This window comes from Drosophila arizonae, chromosome 2 (genome assembly GCF_054131065.1).
Source record: "Drosophila arizonae isolate 15081-1271.41 chromosome 2, UAZ_ARI_1.0, whole genome shotgun sequence".
Lineage (NCBI taxonomy): Eukaryota > Metazoa > Arthropoda > Insecta > Diptera > Drosophilidae > Drosophila > Drosophila arizonae.
Window position 1 is genome coordinate 834,526 of NC_142922.1, and position 20,646 is coordinate 855,171.

The 20,646-nt window shown below is 48.5% G+C and overlaps 5 protein-coding genes and 1 long non-coding RNA gene across 7 annotated transcripts; 2 read left to right on the forward strand and 4 right to left on the reverse strand.

The window, feature by feature from the left end:
* Nucleotides 1–909: 909 nt before the first annotated feature.
* On the reverse strand, nt 910–1,606 carry LOC108621676 (pfs47 receptor-like). The gene has a single exon (XM_018019131.2). The coding sequence runs from the start codon at nt 1,576–1,578 to the stop codon at nt 1,009–1,011; it is 570 nt and encodes a 189-aa protein (XP_017874620.1). The 5' UTR covers nt 1,579–1,606; the 3' UTR covers nt 910–1,008.
* A 2,952-nt stretch (nt 1,607–4,558) lies between these two features.
* Nucleotides 4,559–5,244, forward strand: LOC149270165 (uncharacterized). Its single transcript, XR_016268555.1, has 2 exons — nt 4,559–5,151; nt 5,211–5,244. It is a non-coding gene; the product is annotated as an uncharacterized LOC149270165 (long non-coding RNA).
* Nucleotides 5,245–5,248: 4 nt separating this feature from the next.
* On the reverse strand, nt 5,249–17,883 carry Vps13B (vacuolar protein sorting 13B). Of its 2 annotated transcripts, none has more exons than XM_018003826.2 (15): nt 16,380–17,883; nt 14,930–16,295; nt 14,129–14,862; nt 13,870–14,071; nt 13,163–13,791; nt 12,644–13,104; nt 11,253–12,587; nt 11,037–11,193; nt 10,749–10,973; nt 9,622–10,676; nt 9,197–9,562; nt 8,373–9,137; nt 7,827–8,314; nt 5,805–7,750; nt 5,249–5,738 (listed from the first exon to the last, which is right to left on the reverse strand). In XM_018003826.2, exons 1-15 carry the CDS (start codon nt 17,658–17,660, stop codon nt 5,517–5,519), a joined length of 11,232 nt encoding a protein of 3,743 aa, XP_017859315.1. In that variant the 5' UTR covers nt 17,661–17,883; the 3' UTR covers nt 5,249–5,516. The 2 variants fall into 2 exon arrangements, with proteins under 2 accessions (XP_017859315.1, XP_089318209.1); XM_089462083.1 differs by having other exon boundaries at nt 9,622–10,694.
* Nucleotides 17,884–18,024: 141 nt separating this feature from the next.
* eIF2Balpha (eukaryotic translation initiation factor 2B subunit alpha) lies at nt 18,025–19,465 on the forward strand. Its single transcript, XM_089462084.1, has 5 exons — nt 18,025–18,189; nt 18,248–18,349; nt 18,417–18,787; nt 18,843–19,109; nt 19,175–19,465. Exons 1-5 carry the CDS (start codon nt 18,156–18,158, stop codon nt 19,319–19,321), a joined length of 921 nt encoding a protein of 306 aa, XP_089318210.1. The 5' UTR covers nt 18,025–18,155; the 3' UTR covers nt 19,322–19,465.
* LOC108611499 (uncharacterized) lies at nt 19,349–19,960 on the reverse strand. The gene is made up of 2 exons (XM_018004189.2): nt 19,811–19,960; nt 19,349–19,743 (listed from the first exon to the last, which is right to left on the reverse strand). The coding sequence occupies exons 1-2, from the start codon at nt 19,958–19,960 to the stop codon at nt 19,495–19,497; spliced, it is 399 nt and encodes a 132-aa protein (XP_017859678.1). The 3' UTR covers nt 19,349–19,494.
* A 16-nt stretch (nt 19,961–19,976) lies between these two features.
* LOC108611481 (uncharacterized) lies at nt 19,977–20,561 on the reverse strand. Its single transcript, XM_018004166.2, has 2 exons — nt 20,324–20,561; nt 19,977–20,263 (listed from the first exon to the last, which is right to left on the reverse strand). The coding sequence occupies exons 1-2, from the start codon at nt 20,559–20,561 to the stop codon at nt 19,977–19,979; spliced, it is 525 nt and encodes a 174-aa protein (XP_017859655.1).
* Nucleotides 20,562–20,646: the final 85 nt, after the last annotated feature.

Sequence of the window (20,646 nt, forward strand, 5' to 3'; positions counted from 1 at the left end):
CTTATCTTTGTTGGCTGAGCGCGTATTCGACAGTCGATGATGCTCAACCTTCCAGTTATTGTTGCTGCGCTATAAATTTTTGATAAGTAACAAATTTTTGAATAAATTGCATTCGCTTTTATTTACTTTATCTGTGAGTGTGCGCATGTATGTGTGTGTGTGTCAAAGTAATTGAGCATCTGAGCTCGTCTCCTGCGCCTCCTGCACCTCCTGCGCCTCCTGCGCCATGGCCAACGCGAACGAAATCGCTTGAGGCCTGCGCCACTAATATTTGCATAGATGTGCGCACACAATATATGTCTCCTATGAATATCCAAGTACACACACACAGACCCACTCATATGCGCGTGTGTGTGTGCTATTGAAATGTGTATAATACAACTCGTATGCCAAAATATTTATTTATGTAGCAAAAATCATGCACTTACGCTGAGCGAAACGAATTTGTCGATTTCTCAAGTCCTTGCGGCGCTGCTGCTCCATCCGCCTCCTGCTGCCCCTTGCTGCTCCTTTATGGCATAAAGCACGCATATCGAGCATCTATCGAGCCAGCGCCAGCTGTCGCAACAATTTATTAATAATGCATTAATCGCTTGCAGCTAATTACAAACCTGAAACGTTGCCCCACAAAATGCATAATAAATTTGGTAATTTTGCAATTTCGCAATTTGTGCTTTAAGCGAATTATAAATTGCAGCTAGAAATGCATTAGCCTCAGCCTCAGCTGCCCATATAAATTCAGTTTAATTGACTTAGCTAAGCCGTTGGATGCCAAAGCAAAGGCCAGGCAGAGCCTTGACAGCAAACAGCATTTGGCTTCGAGCTGGTTCACAGCATAAAAGATTCAAGAACTTAAGTTTTCCTTTCCATTTGGTTGGTGGAAAGCGTTTAAGTAAAATAATTAAGGTGAATGGCTTGCGAAAATATAGGTCATATTTCATTTATTAAGAGGCAATAGAACTTTATATTGACTGCTCCAGCTCGAAAGTGATTTCCTTCCGAATTTTCTCAGTTGACTTGAACCTCGAAGGTTGAAGGTGGAGCTGGAATCAACTTTCGCACCAGCACTTCGTATTTGGTTAGCTTTCTCATGGGCCAGTTCTCGTACCGAATGAAGCAGGCCCTCTGCGAGAGGTACAGAGTGCCAATGAAGAGTCCGCCATCCGTGCGAGCGCGGCAGATGTAGACGCGCTCATTTGTGACGCTTGTGCCCACAGAGACGGGATTCTTCTCCCTGAAGCCGTCGAAGCTGCGCACCCACTCATAGCTGAGGGTCTCATTGCTCACCAGAAGATCGTAGGAATTCGCCTGATTCGAGCCTGAATCGCTGTTGTAGGTGGCATAGCCAGTCTCGGCCCGAACACGCGCTGGCAGAACCGAACTTGCGGCAATGATGCGTCCCACGTAGTTCTCGTAGCCCTCTGAGTCGTAGCCGCCCAGCACAGCGTTCTCGGGAAAAGGCTTCGTCTTGTCGGAATCGACCCACCTGTCTGTAAAGTCGAAGACTCCGCCGTGAACTGCGACCAGCAGCTGAGCAGCAATTAGGGCAAAAGCAAGGAGTTTCGTTGAGGAATTCATGGTGCGAATGGACTGATCGTGGGCGGTTTTGTCTGGATTGTGACTTGGGCACGCCCCTAATATATGGCTGGTCAGTGTGGTAGGGAATCACTTTCCGATAAGTGGGTTTATGCAATAAATCTTGATGTAGCTAGAGGAATACCTTTCTGACCGATTACGATCGATTGATAAGATACGGATAGACCTATCTCACAGTGCAAAACTCGTCATAACTAAAACGTTGCATTAAAATGCCGTTTAAGGGGATAGATAATAAAAGACTATTAGTAATTATTTCTGGAATTGATTTTGAGTGTCGTTTAGCCATAAATTATCAATAGCACAGGAAATAACTAAAATAAAGGCTGTTGAAGATGCACCTTTCATTTGTAATCAAGTCGAATGTTCTCTAGTCTAGTTTCTCTATATCGAGTCTTGTTAAACTTAGTTAGCCTCTCAATGAACATATTAATCCACCCAAGTAAAATCTCTTCTATTTTTGCACAAAGCAACAATGAATGATCCCACAAGACTCGGCTAAGACTTAGCAAAGACATTGCAAACTCCATGTCAAGCCACAATGGCTCAAGATTTGTCAGATGCGAGCCCAATACTTCCTTCCTCTATCTCCCTCTCCCTCTCTCTTTCACAATCACCCCGCTGTTTGTGAGTGGCTCTCAAAGGAAAATAAATTCTGTAGTTTTGCATATTTTTCACACATTTCCTGTACTTTAAAATAAATATCAATAAAAAGTGCTTGGCAAATCGAACTTATGGCCTCTTGCATAAGCAACACTTCGAGAGCGGGAAGCTGCATATAATATATATAAGTACATATAATATATATAAGTATATATACTCGTACAGATATAAATATATTTATAAACTTCAATAAATCTTAAATCGCTGTCATTGCCTTAATATCTAAAAGCCAACACATACACACACACACACACACACACACACACACACACACACAAACAGACTCCTTTGTAAAGTCAAAGGCCAAACGTCTGTGGCTGACACCATTCGTTGCCTACTTTTAAGCGCAGCACAAGTGCAAGAGCACACACGCATACACGCATACACGCACGCACACACACACGCGAGCGCTGAAGCGGAACCGGAAGACAAAGGCAAAGGCGAAAGTTTTTGGTGTGAATGGCTGAAAACTGCGCAGCGCTCTTTAAAAAAACACACACACACACACAATTGATGGCCATGTCTAATGTGTGCTCATAAGCACATGCATGTGTATGGGTGTGTATACATACAAGTGTGAGCCAGTGTGTGTGTCTCTTTATGCAAATACATTAAATAGGCCAACTTTTGTAGAGTTTGTAATATGAATGATGTAAGCCGCATGTATGCCCCAAACACACACACACACACACACACACATACACGGAGTGTGGTGCAAAGTGGTTTTTTGGTTTGGCTGGCGCAGCTATAATTGAATCGTCCGGTTATGCAGCCGCGCAGCTTTGCACATTGCAGCGCAGCGCTGAGCCCAACCGCCGAGCAAATTATATTTTAAGCGAACAAAAATACGAAGCAATTTGCTGTGGGTGGATGCCGCGGATACGGGTGGATACGGGTGGCTACGAATGGTTACGGGTGCCTGCTGTGGTTGTGGGTGGTGCCAAGAACATTTTACAAATTTGCTGCTGTTGCTGCTGCTGTTGGTGTTGTTGTTGTGCTCTTGGCTCTGTTTAATGTGTTCGTCTTGCCTTGCATCGACACGTCGCCTTGCGTCGCGCCGCGTCCCTCGCATTGCTTGGCCCCACTGATTGCAGGTATGCCTGCTGCCGGACGGCAAATAGTTTTATTGCTGTTCTTAGCTAAAATAAGAAATCGAATTTCATTTAATTGAATTTCTGCGCCATTGGCATGCACGTTCAGTGTCCGACCCACGAGCTGAACAGGACTCGTGTTTGCAGCACGTGAGCGGAAATTCGAAAACAACATCATAAAATATCTAATACAGGTCTATTCATACAGGTAAGCGGCTGACAGATATACTATGGATCAAGCTCGAGTGCCCTGAATTCCTCAACTTCTTTGACTGATGGACATAAATTGTGCATGCAACACAGATCAATGTAGCGACTTGCGTCCGTCTGTCCGGCAGACTGTCCTTCTGCCTATATATAAGAGCAAACATACAGAGAACCTATGATATGAAGGTTCCTGGATAGGGCTTAAAAATCGAGCCAGCTACTACTTATCAAGGTGGCTGTTAACTCTTCATTATATACCATTTCATTAACAAAGTCATCGATCACGTTGCAAATTATGGAGCTCTAGCGATACCCGCCAATGAGTTTGAATACATGTTCTTATATGTGTATACACCATCCATTGAATATTAAGTAAGCAGAAGAAACCAAAAAATTTATATAATTTTGACCAGAACAACAAGAAATACCAGGCGAACATAAGTGATTAGTAGGGTGCAAAATACTCGTTAACAGTGCATTCCTTATTAACATAGGGCTAACATACTTATGTTAAATAAAATTACGTTAACAGAGCTATGTTAACTTATATTTAGCACCCTACTAGGCATTTCTGTTCGCCTGGTACTTCGGAAACTTCAACCGAATTTTTGTGAAGTAACAGGCACTCAGGAAAGAGCAGTAGGGAGCAAAACTTTAGTTAAGAGTAGGGTAACAGTGCACTGTTATGGTAGCTAACACCATTCTGTTAATTAACAGCATATTAACAGAATAATGTTAGCTAACAGCCACTTAACCGAATTCTGTTAATTAACAGTCGTTTAACAAGATGCTGTTAATTAACAGAATATTAACAGAATTCTGTTAACTAACAGCGGATTAACATAATTATGTTACCTAACTGCTAATCAACATTTGTCAACCTGCTACTCACTTCTGTTCGCCTGGTACTTCTGAGACTACCCGTTCAAATTTTGACCCACCGGCCTCAACAACAGCCCCCTAAGCTATGCAACGATATTTTGGATAGTGCATATTTTGACCGTTGATTTTTAAAAATCAACTGCCGGAAAAAAAGCCCTGTTAAATGAAAACACAGCTTGATTGATTATCATACAAACATTGTTTATTGACATTCAAGATCACACAATTTTTGATGTATTAAATCTACATCATTTTTGGTTTACATGACTATACTTCTTCTAAATAATATGAGTTATAACTAATGATGTATCTGGACACTGTTGAGTAAAGATGAGTTATACTCTGAAAGCATAGGAGAGAAAGGGAGATTTAGATGAATACAGTCCAGCTGGGATAGGTTCGTACTTACTCTGTGATGACTCATGATGGCTGCCTCTGTTTATCAGCCCAAAGCTTTTTTTGCTTTACGTCTTTATCTCTGATAACATGCGGTCTAGGCTAATGCTGTTCTTGGACATTCTCGGCGGAAGAAGCATTATAATCTGAAAGCATGTATAAATTACAGAATACAATAAATTTCTGTAGGATTAGCCTCGGTATAGGCTCGCACTTACCTTACGATGACTCATGATGAATACTGATGTCTGCTCCAGCTCTGCTTTTCAACTCTGATCAAAGGTATACTATCTTAGAGGAGAAAGTGACATGACATGTAATGACATGCAGCTCTATACGAATATGCATATATTACTAATAAACAATTCTGAATAGAATATTGCGGTGTTAAAGGAAAGGGCAACAAGAAGATGTTTACAATACATTTATAAATTTATTAGATCATTTTTGTTTGCTTTTACAAAAATACAACCAATTTGGAAGATTGCATTAAATTTAGTCGTGACTTCATTTGGTTTTTGGTATAAAATACTCGTGGAACGACGAATTCCACAACAATACAAGTTGGACATTGGAATGAATATATACATATATATACATGGATGTATAAAATATAGCTATATACATATATATATGTATATGTCGATAGGAATACATTCTGTACACGGGCGGCTCGTTGGCTCACTGTGTCTGGCCGAGGACCTTCAGATAGTGTATCAGGTGCTGGCCAATGTTTGGCTTGATGTAGAAGATGCACTGCGTCTGGCGGCGCAGATGGTCGTCGCGGGCTTGGTCCTGGTCGTGCAGCTGCAGCAGATCGCTCAACGAATCATTGCACATGGGTCCATGGACACGCGAGGCATTCAGGAAGCTAATGATGCGTTCATTGGTGAACTTCATTTGCTGTGTGGATGAAACAGAAAAAGTTATGAGAAATACGATTCGGATTAGGTTAGTGTCGGTACTTACGCCTTCCATGTCGTCCGACTGCTCCGGCTTTAGACTCAGGTACAGCTTGGAGGAGTCTTCGCGGTCGGCCAGCACCTCCAGCTTGAGCACAGATGAAATGAACTTCAGGTCATCGCACTTGAGCTCCATTATTACCAGCACCGTGGAGGTCAAGTAGAGCAAAGCCGGATGCAGTTGACCATCAAGCAGGAGTGTGATCTCATGGAAGAACAACAACTGATCGCTGCTCAGCTTCTCGTGCAGAAACCGCCAGATGCGGTACGAACTGTTGTGCAGCGCCACGTTGCGCGTCACGCTCGGCTCCACCTGCAGCGGCATGGCATTGAACCCCACTGTGTGCAGGACGCCCTGGCCGGTTAGAGCCAACATCTCGGCAGCTCCGCTGATCGGCTTGGTCAGGGCGCCGACAATGCCTTTGGTTAGACCCGTTAGCACGCCTACAGAGCTACGTGCCTCCAATGTGTGATGGGCCAGGCCACCGACAGCGCCTAGCAGGCTGATGCCCAGCCCGGTTAAGCCCTGAGTCAGGCCATCGGCAAAGCCCTGGGGACGTGCACGCCGTCGCGCCTCTGTCAACTCAATATGCTCCGAGTCCAGCGTGAGCCTATCCAGATTGCGAGCCACCGAGCCGGCCAGCTTGGTCACCGAGTTGACCGTGCCCGCGGTGACATTGCGCAGCAGCGAGGCCGAGCCCTGCGTAATGCCCACCAGGAAGCCCCACGGGCCGCGGAACAGGCCTTGCACGGGCATCGAAATGAAGTCGCGTAGACCCGTGGTGAAGGAGCGCGCCAGTCCACTTGGACTGCCCAAGATCTCCAGCGAGCCCACCACCCACCCAGCCCCGAAAATGGCTCCGCTCAGGTAGTGTAGCCCCAAGGACTGGCCGAAGCGCAAGGGCACGGTGAGAATCTGCTGGCGCTCGTAGCGGGAGAACGAGAGCGGCGAGTGGTCGAGGGCGATGTAGAGACGCGACGAAGTGTGCACCGAGAGCAGCAGACTGAGCGGCTCCACGATGAAGCTGTGCAGCCGCAGCGGCTCGGCAATGCACAGAGCCTGCCCAACCACTTGTTCGGGCAACCACGTCTGGCCCGCCTCCAGCTGCAGGCGCTTGCACTCCGGGTGCGGCGTATGGATGCAGTTGGAGGGCGCACACTCGACCAGCGTGTCCAGCAGCTGGTTGAGATAGGCATCCTCGATGTAGACGCGCAGTGGCTGCAGCTTGCAGCACACAGCCTGCAGCTGCAGCTCATCCTGGTAGAAGACAAAGGTCAGCTCCGAAATGGACCCTGCGCCCTGCGCCTGGCTCCTGTAGAGCTCGTCCAGATCGTACACCTGGGGCAGGCAGCTGTCTCGCTTGTACAGTTTCTGAGCGCACAGCAGCACCGGGAAGTCGTATTTGCCATTGGAGTAGAGCTGGTTGTCCACCTGCAAGTTGGGCAGCTGCAGGTGGAGCTCGCGCCGCTCGTCATCGTCGTCGTAGGCGAACATCATGTCGTCTGCATACATGTTGCAGACCTCAGTCTTGAGGGAGTCGCGCTGTCGGTCGTTCGTGTGCAGGCTGAAGACAAAGCTCTTGATGAAGAGGCGGAATGAGACCTGAAGATTCGTTTCGCACTCCTCGCTCAGGTGAATGCAATCAACATTTTTGAGCTCCAGTTCCTGTTGGGTCCTCACTGGGAGCATCGAGTCCGACTCCTGCTGCTTCACGCTCTGCGGCAATACGGACTGCGCGGCGTCCGGCTCTTTCAGGCGCGACCGCAAGTCCTTGACGGAGAACTCCAACTGCTGCGCTATATAGTAGATGTTGAAACGTATCGCTCGATGCTTATCACAGATCACAACTTTGATATCGCCGTGGTTCGGTACGTGTATGAACTTCTTCCAGGACTTGTCCGTGCGAATGGGCTTCGACCAGCTGATCTTCTGCTTGCCACAGGCAACCATGTCTACAAATCAGGGAGAGAGAGAGAGGGAGAGAGTTACTCAGCGGGACTTGAGATTGTGTGTGACTTAGATAGTTACCAGTGTAGAGAGCCAGGGAAAGATTGCACATGGTGAACTCCACATCGGGGAAGTTGGCATACATCTGCGGCGGGGTATAGTAGCACCTGCTGTACGGCTCTATCAGCTGATTCCACTCGAAGTGCTTGCCCGTGAACTCTGGCGAGGTGCAGGTCACGTTGCTGTTGCCCGAGGCGCTGGTCTGAGCCACAATGAACCTCACATTCGTATTGTTGTTGATGATTATCGCCGGCGACGAGTCCCTGAACACATTCAAATAGTAAACATTGTCCTTCTCGATGAGGGTGCTCATCAGTGGTATCGAGTCGCTGCCATCTTGTATGTTGAAGCAGCGGCGCGTGAAGGGCATTGTCAGCGGGATGGGAATGGATGTCTTCTCTCCCCCATTCACGGAGAAGCAAACGAAATACACAAAGGCCGTATCACAGGTGTGCTTCGATTTGTGCGCATTCAGATCGTGGAATTTCTCAATGGTGGCTCCAATATTGCTGCAAAGAAGGAGAATGAGTATTCAGATGGGATAACAGGCGAGAGTGCTCCACTTACGAATGTGGCATTTCCTGTACGGGCTTGAGTCTTTGGCTGATCGAGTCGAACTTCAACGAACTGATCTCTTCCCGGCCCGAGGACTCCTTGTGATCCATGGTCAGTGGCAGAGCAGTCAGCATTATGTCCGTGCAATTGGCTATCACATACTTGGATCGCAGCTTGAACACGCGTCGTGCATCATCGAGTCTGAACTCGAGCAGCAAGCGCAGCACCTCGTCATTGCGCACGAGGACGATGTCCACATAGGAGTTTGCGCGCAACAGCACATGGCGGCCCGATCCACTGGGCCGCTCAGAGCTCGCCTGGCCATGCTGCTCAACGCAAATGGCCATCGAGGAGACCCAATTGGAACCGAAGGGCGCGTCGATGGTGAAGTGACCGCTCAGCACAGGCAGCATTTCCAAGCAGCTTGCGCGGACCTTGTGCCGCACTCCAGCCGAGACCAGGCAGATGCTGACATCCAGATTTGTGTCATTGATGAACATGGCCCAAGGAGCTACCTCGAGGCCCAGGGTGCAGGAGAACTCGCGCGTTGCCTGAGCACGATACTGAACATCCAGCATGCTGAGCAATTCGTACGGCCGCTGCACGCGCAGCTCTTCGGCATCGTTCAGTGGCCACTTGGCTCTGGCGCTCTTATCCAGCCGATCCAGAGTGCGTTCAATGGTCCAGTCCGCCGGATTGTAATGGAAGAACTTGTGCCAGTCCATGGACTTCAGCATGAAGGTATATTCGCTTTTCGAATCGGACCCCAGAGCAGAACTAAAATAGATTCAGAGTGTCAATAGGAAGCCTAGGCGAAAGTGAAATGCTACACCTACGGAAAATCAAATTTCACACAGTGCTCCGTGGAGTGGGTTGTGGCCGTATTCAAGGGCAGGCGACCGCCCTCGCCGGCAATAGTGAGCTTCTCCTGACTGCTGCTCTCTGTGGCCTGCAGCTCGCAGCTGAGCAAGTTGCAGATCTCGAATATGGGCCAGATGCTGACGAGTATGCGTTGCGGCTTGAAGTCGTCAGCCTCAACTCCAGAGGCAAGCTCAATATCTTCTCTAAGGATGCGCACCCACAGGCTGACGAACTGCTGCGACGTCTGCGTGGGCACCTTAACCAGCCAGGGCAGACTATTGTTCGGCTTGAGCGGGATATCGCCAGTGCGTCCCTTGGCATTCAGCGAGCTTAGCTTGAGCCTAAGGAAGAGAACTCCACTAGAAACACATTCTTCTCATCTATATGCCCATTGACATACCTCATGTTAACCTGCTCGTTGCGCTGCACCTGCTGGTAGAAGGATATGCGACCCTTGGGCGCTAACAGATGCGCCAAAGCACTGGCTGCCTGCTCATCCAGCTGCTTGCCCTCAGTGCGGAACTCAGTGAGCAGCTCGAATGGCACCATGCTGACCAGTTCAATCTGCCCCTTGACCAGGATGTAGACCTGGGTGGCCGACAGCTTGCTCAGCTTTACGGTGATGCAGTACTGGCCAACGCGCAAGTGATGCACACGATGCTCGTCCTCAAACTTGAGGGCAATCGCCAGCGATTCGCTGGTGTCCAGCGAGTGCGTGTCCAGATCTTCAATGTAGAACGTCAGCTCCTGGCTCTGGGCATCGTTGCAGAAGTAATACGGACGCAGCTCCTGTGGCACCACAGTGATGCGCTCGTTGGTGCCCGTCTGGCCGAACACAAAGTGGGTTTGCATGCGATTGACGATGACGCACCTGGGCATCAGGGTGTGCACCGAGTCGCGCTGCTGCTGCTGCTGCTGCAGTAGCTCAGTCCAGTGCTGCTTGGAGCAGAGCAGCGTGTGGATCACACAGGGGCCACAATTGAAGCGCAGCTTGTCCAGCAACAGGTTGGCCTGCAGCAGGCGCTTCGTTGCATTAAAGCGCAAATAGCTCTGAAAGCTCATCGGCTCCATGATGTCCATCATGTTGAGCGAGCCATAGTCTAGGCACTTGATCCTGCCTCGAAAGTTCAGCTCGGCGCTGTAGTTGTTGCGTGTGTAGATCGCCGAGTGCAGCTGCAGATCATCGACGTTGATGCTGAGAAACGTCTGCGTGATGTTTGTGGTGCGTCGCAGGAAGTATTTCTGCAGCGGCGCGGGCAGCACACTCGATGCATCCGGCTGGTTGAGCATGTTCAGCTCCACATACTGACAGCTGAGCAGCAGCTGAAGCTTTGGCACCAGCTCAGCCTGAAAGATGGTATCGATGCGCATGCAGCCAACCAGGACCTTCGGATGCAATATGAAATCGCTGTCCGCATTGCCCTTATGATCCTGCAGGACGTGACTGCTGTCGATCTGTGAGGTGAAAGTTGACTTTCATTAGCATTGAAAATTATCAAAGGGGCTGATGGATGCTCCAGTGCTCACCGATTGCAGATCGTCATCCTCCTCTGGCACAAAGCAGGTGCCATCCACAGAGATCAGCGATTGCATGATGACCACGCGCCAAATGGTAGCGGTTATATTGCGATCCGGTGGCACCAGCTGCTTGGTGTCGATCTCCGAGAGCTCAAAGTCGCAGTAATGCAAAAAGGTCTCGTGGGTCTCGCTAAAGTACTCCATGCGGCACTTGATATGAATGGGATTGTCGATCTACACGGACGAAGCAAGCAATTAGTTTGGGTAGGGAAAGCACAGACTTGCCGCAGAACTCACGGGCATGGGCACTGGGTAGATATGTAAGCGGCTCATCTGGCGCGGCTGAGGGTAGCGCCAGCAAATGATGCCGTAGTTCTTCTTGATTATCTGCACCTGGTAGGGCATGGGCAGCACGGTGTCTGTGGTCAGGTCGACAAACTGAAAGGCGCCAGCGCTGTTAGATCAAACAATAGATTAGCCAATGCAATATACATAGTTTCAGGAATAACAAACCGTAGGTCATCCTGATAGAACTCCATCTTTGTTTTCGGCGTCGTCTTTGAGCGCACGATTTGGTCCACGGATGGCGTATACTTTAAGAGCTCGTTGGGAGCCACTTTCCGCGGCTCGCCCAGCATCGGACGATTGAGTAGAAACTGCTGCCATTGCTCACTGATGTATTGCCTAATGCTGTCGAGTCCGGCTTGGGCTTGGCGCAGGTGCAATATGTTCTCAATGCTCGCATCCACATGCAGGACATTCAGCTTGAGCGTGACACTGCTCAGCAGCTGGTCGCACCACGTCTCGCTGAGCAGATCGGCCGAGAGTCGCATTAGCAGCGGGTGCAGCAATATCTTGTCGCCTGCCTGCACATAGACGCAGCCCAGGGTGGACTTGACCGAGGCCTTCTGTGGCCGTGCACTGAATTTGATGTGAGCATTGAAGTCCAGCCAGACGGCGCTGCAGTTGTAGCTCTGCTCATCGTCGTAGAACTTGACCGTGATGCGATCGCAGGCCAAGTGCAGACGATCCGCATTGAAGCACTGCAGCTTCAGCTGCCGCAAGGGTGTCGTGTGCACCACGGGCCGCTCGCTGCGCTGTGGAAAATAGGGCGTGGCACTGAGCATTGAGTAGATGCGTATCAAATCGCTGGACAACACTTTGATGCTGCTCTCGCACAGACTCAGCTCCATCGGCTTGCGCAGCTCAACATCCAACTCGAGCTGTTCAAAGCGATCCAATTGCGTGCGCACTGTCAGCAGGGGAGGCGGTATTCCCGAGCTGTCCAGCGTCCCGGGCTGCGTGTCGAAGACAGGCACACAGAACGTTTCGTTAACAGTTGCTTTGCACTCTGTATTCTGCTTGGCCAGATGAATGTTGAAATTGAAAACTGAGGCTTGGGTGATGCCGCCACGGGGCGTTTGCGCAGCCATAAAACTGGGCTGCGACACAGTGACCAATAGGAGCGGCCTCAAGGTGAGCTTCTCCTGCTCCTCCAGCACATCGTAGACCCGTAGCTCAAACTTGCCAGCCACAAAAGAAACGCTGCGCGGATAGATTAGCTTATGGCTGGACAGTTTCTGTGATTCCATCTGATGCAACTGCTGAGGACCACGCGCCGCAACCCCGTACTTGGCCACATTAATGCCCGAGTCGCTCTGGCAGGAGCCCAGCACGGTGGCACTGCTGCTCTTGGCATCCACCAATTTGTCCCGTAGTTGCGTTTGCAGCCACTGACTACTGCTATGCTGTGGAGCCTGTAATCCTGTGCCATCTCTGACAGAACCGCTGATATCTGTTGAATCTTTAGCTGCCGGGCAGACATTCAGGCAGGGCTGCTCCACGATGCTAGAAACGAGAATCAATATAGTAAAGGGAATACCCTCAAGCCACTCGAAGCTTACCTTCGCCAGCGCTGCACTCGATTCAAAATCGCAGAAATCATATGAATCTGATGCGTATTCAGCGTGGCCACAAAGTCAGTGACACAATTGAACTCGACACTCTCGCCGCAGACCAGGAAGCGCTCGTAGCTGATGGCTGGCGCATAGACAATGATAAAGTCAAAGTCCTTGAATATGTCCATCTGCTCAAGCTCTGTGGATTGCGACTGCTTGTTCCACTCCAAGGCCGGATTGGTGTGCTTATTGGACAACAACTTTTCCAGACGGAACTTTTGGGTCTGCAGCCAATTGCCAGAGGACAAGGAAATCTTGCGCACACTCAACTCATACTGACGATCCTCGACCAAACCACCGGGCGTGCTAAGCATGTTCAGCTCAGCTGCTTTGTTGTAGATGTCCTGGCGGATGGGTTGACGCACTAAAGGATTCTCTACAGTTGGAGTCAGGTTAATGTTCTCGATCTGCAAAGGTATCAGATTAGCTATAACATTATTCTCAACAATGAGCCCATTTAGTTACCCGCAGCAGCAACACGCTGCAGCACCTTTTATCCGTCTCCACCGGCACATAGATGTAGATGCCCTTGCTATTCAGATGCACTATGGGCAAGTCGTGCACAGTTCGTAGGCAATCATTCCGTGCCTGCTTTGGCGGCACAGCCACCTCGGCAGGCTGGGCGTTGCAGAGCATGTCAATGAGCTCGCATTGGGATAACAGGAATTCGGTAATTTTGTCCACATGCAATATCATCTCGATCGGCTGCACCTCGATGAGCAGCTCAGAGATCGTGCGACGTTTGCTGTGCACATTGCGTGCCCCGATCTTCGAGTACAGATCCTGCAGGTTGACCGTTGTAACCACTATGCTGATCAGTGGCAAATTAGTGCTATCTCCCAGCACTTTGATGTGGAAATCATCCATGAGCCTCCAGTCGTCCGGATCTATTGCTTCGTAATAGTTGAGGCTCACGTTCTCTAGTTTGGTGGTGATCTTTGTGAAATCCTCATGTCGGTCCACATTCAGCAACAGATCCTCTAGGCTTAGCAACAGTTTCCGTTGCGTTCGACCACTGCAGCTCTCCACTTCCAAGGATATGCGCGGTATAGTCCACTGACAGAAGAAGGTCAAAATGCCCTTGGTCTTGAGATCTATACAAAGTAAAATACAACATTAATTGTAAGCAGGGTACCGACTAGACTATATATATCTTCTTAGACATAGCTCACCTGGAGTCTTAACCATTGGCTCCACATTCGCTTTCAGCTCCAGGAATTCCTTCAGGATGCTATAATTCTGTGCGCTGCCAGTGTAAATTTCCAAATTGCATCTGCGTTCGGCTTCATTGGGTGGGGATGGACGGGCTGTGAATGTGCTGAGCGAATTACCGACTGCATTCACAATAGTAAAGTGTTCACTCAAGAGCTTCAGCTACAAAATAAAAAGGGATTAATTGTGGGATCAATGGAAGGGTTCTCATAGACCTACGTGGCGCGCAAAGACATTTATAGGTGACATATCCATATGGACGTTGACTGAATATGTGATGGGCCACTGCTGATCCACTGGTTCATCTGCTTTGTTGGGCTCGGAATCAATATGTCTCAGCTTCGCTGGATTCGACAATTTGTGAGACAGGGCCAAGGCGATGGTTGTGCGCACAGGCTCCACAATCATATCCACCTTATCGGGCGGCAGATGATATGCGACGGAGAAGTCATTGGCCTCCATTACCAAATTGCACAGGTCCACCTCGTCGTTCACATTGATCACGGTCCGTATGTTGCCGCGCACCACCTCGTCGCCGTTGCTGGACTTGATCCGCAGGCGCGATAATTGAATGGCGGTGTATTCCACTTGTAAGTCCTTGCTATTCCTGCGCAGCATTACATCACACACATCGATTCTCGCTTTGCTCAGTTCGAACACTACAGCCATTTTATTCAGCCGGCTTATCAGTTGAACCACGCCCACGGAGTCCATGCTGGAGGTTGACTCCATTTTCGGCATTAATTTAACTGGTTCTATGTACGTGACGGGCTTCTCGTCGCGTTCGGAGCTCGCGTGTATTGTCTCCGCCGGATTCGAGATCTTACGGCTGTTCGAGCGACTAGTGCGACGCAAATTCACCTCACTCTGGGTCAGCTTTGGCACTGAAGTCATCGACGCGTAGGAGGGAAACCGCTCCGATTGACTAAAACTGTCAAAGTCGGCTTCCGGATCTATGGAATATAAGACGTCCATGAGTTTAGGCTACGATGCATTGATCCCTTCGAAATAAATACCCACCATTTTCAATGCCCTGCTCGGGATTGGCGAAAGAGTTGAGGAACTGAAGCAAATAGATGTCTAGAGTTAGGCGAAAGCTATCGACCCAAATGCAAATGGCAGTAGCTGGCGACACTTTGCTGTATGAGCTCGATGCCTCCTGCGGGAGCTGAAGCTGCAGCTCCAGCCATTTGTTGTTGCTGCCCTTATTGGTCGAGATGATCACGTTGCGAATGTTCATCATTGTGTGATACACATCGGTGTTCAGGTTACGCAGCGAGAACAGCATCGCCAGGTGCGTCTGAAATTTGAGATAGTTCAGCTGCACCTTGGTGATCAGCGTTTGCAGCTTGATCACATCGGCGGAGACATTCGCCTCGGCCACCATCTTCGCCAGGCCGCCCAGCTGAGCTCCATTGTAGTCGAATATCAGTGGCACGATTGTGTTCACTATGACAAGTTCACGCTTGGAGAACTCCACGTTGATCAGCTCCGTTTGGACATCAGCCTGCTGCGTTGGAGCCGAATTGAATCTCTCATCGTTGGGCAGGAGCAGGTTCTTGAATTGCAGCTGCATACTGGGTATATTCATCAGCTTTGCATGCCCCATTGCTGCCGTGGTATTCTGGGCCATCAACGTCACATTTTTCACATTGAATTTGAAGTTGTTGTAACAGGAATCGATCAGCTCGCGCGGCTTCTCCTGCAGCTGAGTGATCAGCTGCACAAGACGTTTGGGATTCGCGGGTGTCGTAATGGAGCCCTCGGCCAAGGACAAGTTCAGCTGTAGATAGGGCAGGAGGGACTGGTTGATAGTGGTGGATAAGCGATGTTGATTGGATGTCGTAGAGCTCTCGGCACTCTGCTGCCTGGGAAAGAGCTTCACAGTCATGTCACGCAGCTCGATCCTATAGTCGCAGGTGGGCATAAAGCCGATTAGATACTCCAAATCGGCATAGGTCATATACTGGCTATTGCCCGTCTCCTGTGGTTCGCTTCTCACCGGGCTGCTGTTGCTGATTTCTCTGATTGGGGATTCTGCAGTATATCCTGTATAATCGTAAGGACGCAACAAATCACTAATTACATTTTTAACCTGTACAAAAGACTGCGAGAAGTGGAATGCGATGCCAGCTGACAGCACTCGATACTTCATGCGCAAGCCCAGATCTCTCAGTGGAGTCTCCGGCGTCTTTTGATTCTTCGCTGGCTTCGGTGCGCGACACTCGACAACATCGAAGGCGAGCACCGGACTCCGGAAGAGCATATACTCATCGGTGTGGCGTGCGAAATAGTCGTCATGGTTGTGGCCACACCAGACACGATCCGCGAACTTGTACTGATCGTCAAAGAGACTCTTGTCCACAAATGCCCGTGCGTTCTTGTGCTAAGAGTGGAGAAGACATTAAGCATTTCAGGTCAGGTGATCAGCATTATGAACTATACGAGCTCAGTCGTATTCCAAACTAACCTCCTTGGTGCTGACCAGATTGCGATCGATTGGATCATCGCTGCGATAGATACCCAACGGTTCCATGCAAATGCTGGACAGTCCCGCCCTCACGTTGGTCCAGTCGTTCTCCTTCAGCTGCGATCGTTCATAGTAGATGCCGCCCAGGCTGAGGCGCACGATTGGCGTATAGCGAATGCGCTTCAGGCCGCCCATGGCCTGATCGTTGATTAGCTCTGAGTTCTTGAGCTGGAAATTGAACTCCTCGGCATACACACCTATGTCGAGGGCATGCCCTATCAGCTCCTCGGAATTCGCGTTATTTCCCTCAAAGCTGGGCAGCAGATTCCAAGCGCGCCAAAACATGGAGCCAGTCGCCTCACTGGTAGGAGCGGCACCTGCGCTAGCGCCACTTGTCGATGCTACTGGCTGCTCCAAATTGAAAATGTTCTCCTCCTCTGCGGGCTCACTGGGCTTCAGTTCCAACAGCAACTTAACCAGTTTCATGACCATGGGCAGCTGCAGCGACGACACATTGATGTCCAGGGACTTGGTGAAGACTCCAATGCGCTTGGTGCTCGACGTGCTGACAGTGTTGGCATTATGCTTCAGCAACACACGCAGCTCCAGGGTGCAACGGTAGAGTATGGGCTCTTGGCACACCTCAATACGTCCAGCCGTATTTCGCTTATCCAGGCAAATGGTCAAATCAGAGATTTGAAGTAGCTTCCGCAAATACACATTCACCGGATGGACATCCACCATGGCTGGTTGCCAATGCTCGTCTGCAGCGCTGAAGTTCAAGTATTGCACGTTCATGGAGACGACGATGTCGTCATCCACATACTTCAATATGATATTGTGACATTGCAAATTGATGTTGTTGATGATCTTGTTGACAACGCCCGATGGAGTGGGTGTGCCAGCTTGCTGCTGAGGCTCCTCGCCTTCAACTGAGTTACGTTTCCGACGCTGCTCCTCGAGCAGTGAGGCACGTCTTTGCTTGCTCTCCTCATTCGGCAGTTTGGCAACGAATTCAATTGTGTTTATCTCAATGCGCACCGGCTCAGAGGTCAGCTTTGTCCAGGGCACCTGAATGGAGAGTTCGTGTATATGGCCGGATACGAGTTCAATGGGTAGATTCAGCTCCTCTTCGAGGACATCGAGTCGCAGATCTAAGTTATGGAATGATGCCTCGCCCTCCCATAGCGATACCTGTGCATCTTCATCGCGAATGTTTTTAACATATTTCGCCACGTAGTTAAGCAAAATTGGTGTTATATAGGACTCTAGTTTAAACATTATCGCGTCGTCCAACAGCGACAATTACACGATGATAATGCGCATTAACCAACTCTGCCTACTTAATTGAACGATTCAGTTTTTAATTTAATGCACATTTCGTTAATTTTGTTACGTTATTATGCCGAAAAGCAAAATAAAAACAAAATAACATTTGCTAAAATGTTCAATTGTTTACTTTTGAGCACCGGCGCACAGTGTTGGCTAATGCCGTAAACTGCCTGCGTTGCAGCACTGCTTGCACAGTGTAGGTTATTCAAATAGAGCAAGTAAATATCATCTTTTTGCATTACCATTTGAATTATATGTACTTAATATGCCCTTGGATGCATTTCACAGTTATTTTTATATTAACTATTTTATTGATGTAGTAGTTCAGTTTCTTCAATATCCTTCGTGAGTCTGACAACCTGTCGTTACGTGCAGCCCGTGCGACATCAGCTGTTCGATCACAATTGTTGACAACGCGGAACAGTTAAACATTTACTCTATAAAATGCCACAAGTTACTAAACCTAACGAAGAATTTGGTGAGCAGCAGTAAACTTGCATTGACTCGATTCCTATTGAACTCTTTGTGTTTCACAGATGTGGTCAAATACTTTCTACAGCTGCTCGAGGATGATAAGGACTTGTCCTCAGGCATTGCGGCCATCAAAACGCTGCTCATGATCTTGGAAAAGAAACAATGTAAGCAAGCACAGTCGTCAAACCAAAATTATTATTAAGTACGAATATATTTGTTGCACATTCACAGTTGGCACCATACACATTTTGCATACCACAATGCGCGAGGCTGTGGCGGCCATGCGCAACACGGATCTGTCCATAGCCGCGATTGTGTCGGCGGGCGAGCTCTTCTGCCGTTTCATAACACTCAGCTTGGACGACAAGCATATGGAGGAGTGTCGGCAGATAATGTTGAATCGGGGCAAGATCTTCTTAACCAAGCTGCAAAACTCGCGTCAAGTGATTTCCCAGCAGGCACAGCGCTTCATCAGCGATGGCTGCCGAATCCTCACACACTCCCGATCACGGGTCGTTCTCAAAGCTCTGATAGCAGCATCGCAGAACAAAAAGACGTTTCATGTATTTGTGACGCAAGGCGGCATAGGGAACTCAGGGCAAGTACTCATAGGAGAACGGACTCACATTTATTTAATGTTATCCGGTTTTTAGGGAGGAGATGGTGCAGGATTTGCAGGCAGCTGGCATTGATTGCACACTTATACTGGACTCGGCGACGGGCTATGTCATGGAATCGGTTGACTTTGTTATGGTTGGCGCTGAGGCGATCGTTGAGAGCGGCGGCATTATCAATCGGATCGGCTCTTATACAATGGGCCTGTGTGCGCGCGAAATGAAGAAACCCTTCTATGTGCTCTCCGAAAGTTTCAAGTTCTCTCGGCTGTATCCATTAAATCAGAGAGACTTGCCAAACGAGTACAAGGTAAGGCAAAATTAAGAGATTACTCTGAAGAGCTGTTGCTATGATATTTCTCTATTGGTTTTCAGTACTCCCGCAAGCATTTGAATGACATTTCAAAGGTGCATCCACTGGTCGATTATACGCCGCCTGCCTATATCACGCTGCTATTCACGGACCTGGGCATCTTAACGCCATCGGCGGTTAGCGACGAATTGATCAAACTGTATATGTAAAGCTTGGCTAATAAAACGACATGTGACTCTGATCTAGATTCAAAATTGTGATTACACCGAAATATATAAATACGTTATAATAATGGCAATATAATACGTATACTAATCTAAGTTACTCAATGTACATGTTACTCTTAAAATTTATATATATGTGTATATATATATTCGACTTGTTAGAAGTGCATATCGCTGGCCGAGTAGGCATCAAGATCGTTCTCAAGTCCATACTCAGAGCCCAATTCATCATAGACATCTACGCTATAGCGAGATGAATCGCTGCTATTATCGTCGCCGATCGTATACTCGCTGTTATACTCCTCGAGATCATCCGTATAAACATCGCTTTCCTCTTCCATGGCATTAGCACCGCGTGCCACCTGGTCCTCGAGACCCTCCTCGGGCTCATCCAGATCGCTAGCGTTCTGTGAGCGAAAATGAATACATTTAGTCAGATTAACATTAATTTTATCATTAACATTTCTCTGTTACCACTTGACCAGTTTGTATGTTAATCTCGATCTGCAAACGTATGTCCATGACCAGAAAAGCTGTTGTTACCAGCAGAGGTATGGTTAGGCGACTCTTCCAAGCCAAATCGGTAAGGAACAGGAACACATTGCCAAACGTAGAGTCCATCATATTGTGTATATATATTTTAGTTCTGTTCTTGCTGCTGCTCGCCCACCTCTTGGTGCTCCTCCTCCACCTCAAGTTCGTCGTACTTAACGATCTCCAATGTTTCGCCTACCGTGACCGCTTGAACGGGCAGCAGATGACGATGCAGACGACCGCTTTCGATGGGCGTATCAAACTCGAGCAGTTGCTCAAATGTTTTCTCCGGAACACCGCTTGAGGCTAGAAGCGAGCGCATGCAATCCTCCTTCTTCGCCTGCAGTGAGTCCAAGAGTTTGGTTCCCTTTTGCACTTTCTGCAGTTTTCGCTCTGTATATCAAAACTTGAAATTGATATAAAATATTTTGACAAATGTATAGATATACCCACCTAGCAATTGCAAGTAGCTTGCCGAATCTGGCAAGGGCTCAAGTTGTTGTGGGCCTGTAACATTACTCTCCTTCAACTCTAGGTCGATATCCGCTGATGCCCGCCTTTCGGTCTCTTCTTTATTGATGCTGCTTGTGAAATTATCCTCAAATGTTTCAATCACTCTGCTGTTTCCGTTTTCTTGTTGTTTAATGCTGTTGCTTGTCATTTGCCAGGGGTCGGCTTGGCAAACTGACATGTTTCACTAACTTAAAACATTAACATCAGCTTTTAAGCAAATCGTTGTTATTTTCACGAGGAAAGTGCCAGGAAAACATATACAT

Excerpts from the sequence above, each read along its gene's own strand:
- LOC108611499 (XM_018004189.2), bottom strand. The coding sequence starts at position 19,960 with ATGATGGACTCTACGTTTGGCAATGTGTTCCTGTTCCTTACCGATTTG. Across the intron at positions 19,744-19,810 it reads ACATACAAACTGGTCAAGTG|AACGCTAGCGATCTGGATGA; the intron begins GTAACAGAGAAA and ends TTTCGCTCACAG.
- LOC108621676 (XM_018019131.2), bottom strand. The coding sequence starts at position 1,578 with ATGAATTCCTCAACGAAACTCCTTGCTTTTGCCCTAATTGCTGCTCAG.
- Vps13B (XM_089462083.1), bottom strand. The coding sequence starts at position 17,660 with ATGTTTAAACTAGAGTCCTATATAACACCAATTTTGCTTAACTACGTG. Across the intron at positions 16,296-16,379 it reads ATCTGGTCAGCACCAAGGAG|CACAAGAACGCACGGGCATT; the intron begins GTTAGTTTGGAA and ends CTCCACTCTTAG. Across the intron at positions 10,695-10,748 it reads AGGATGACGATCTGCAATCG|TCAACTTTCACCTCACAGAT; the intron begins GTGAGCACTGGA and ends TGCTAATGAAAG.
- LOC108611481 (XM_018004166.2), bottom strand. The coding sequence starts at position 20,561 with ATGTCAGTTTGCCAAGCCGACCCCTGGCAAATGACAAGCAACAGCATT. Across the intron at positions 20,264-20,323 it reads AAGCTACTTGCAATTGCTAG|AGCGAAAACTGCAGAAAGTG; the intron begins GTGGGTATATCT and ends TTTGATATACAG.
- eIF2Balpha (XM_089462084.1), top strand. The coding sequence starts at position 18,156 with ATGCCACAAGTTACTAAACCTAACGAAGAATTTG. Across the intron at positions 18,190-18,247 it reads TAAACCTAACGAAGAATTTG|ATGTGGTCAAATACTTTCTA; the intron begins GTGAGCAGCAGT and ends TGTGTTTCACAG. Across the intron at positions 18,788-18,842 it reads GCATAGGGAACTCAGGGCAA|GAGATGGTGCAGGATTTGCA; the intron begins GTACTCATAGGA and ends GTTTTTAGGGAG.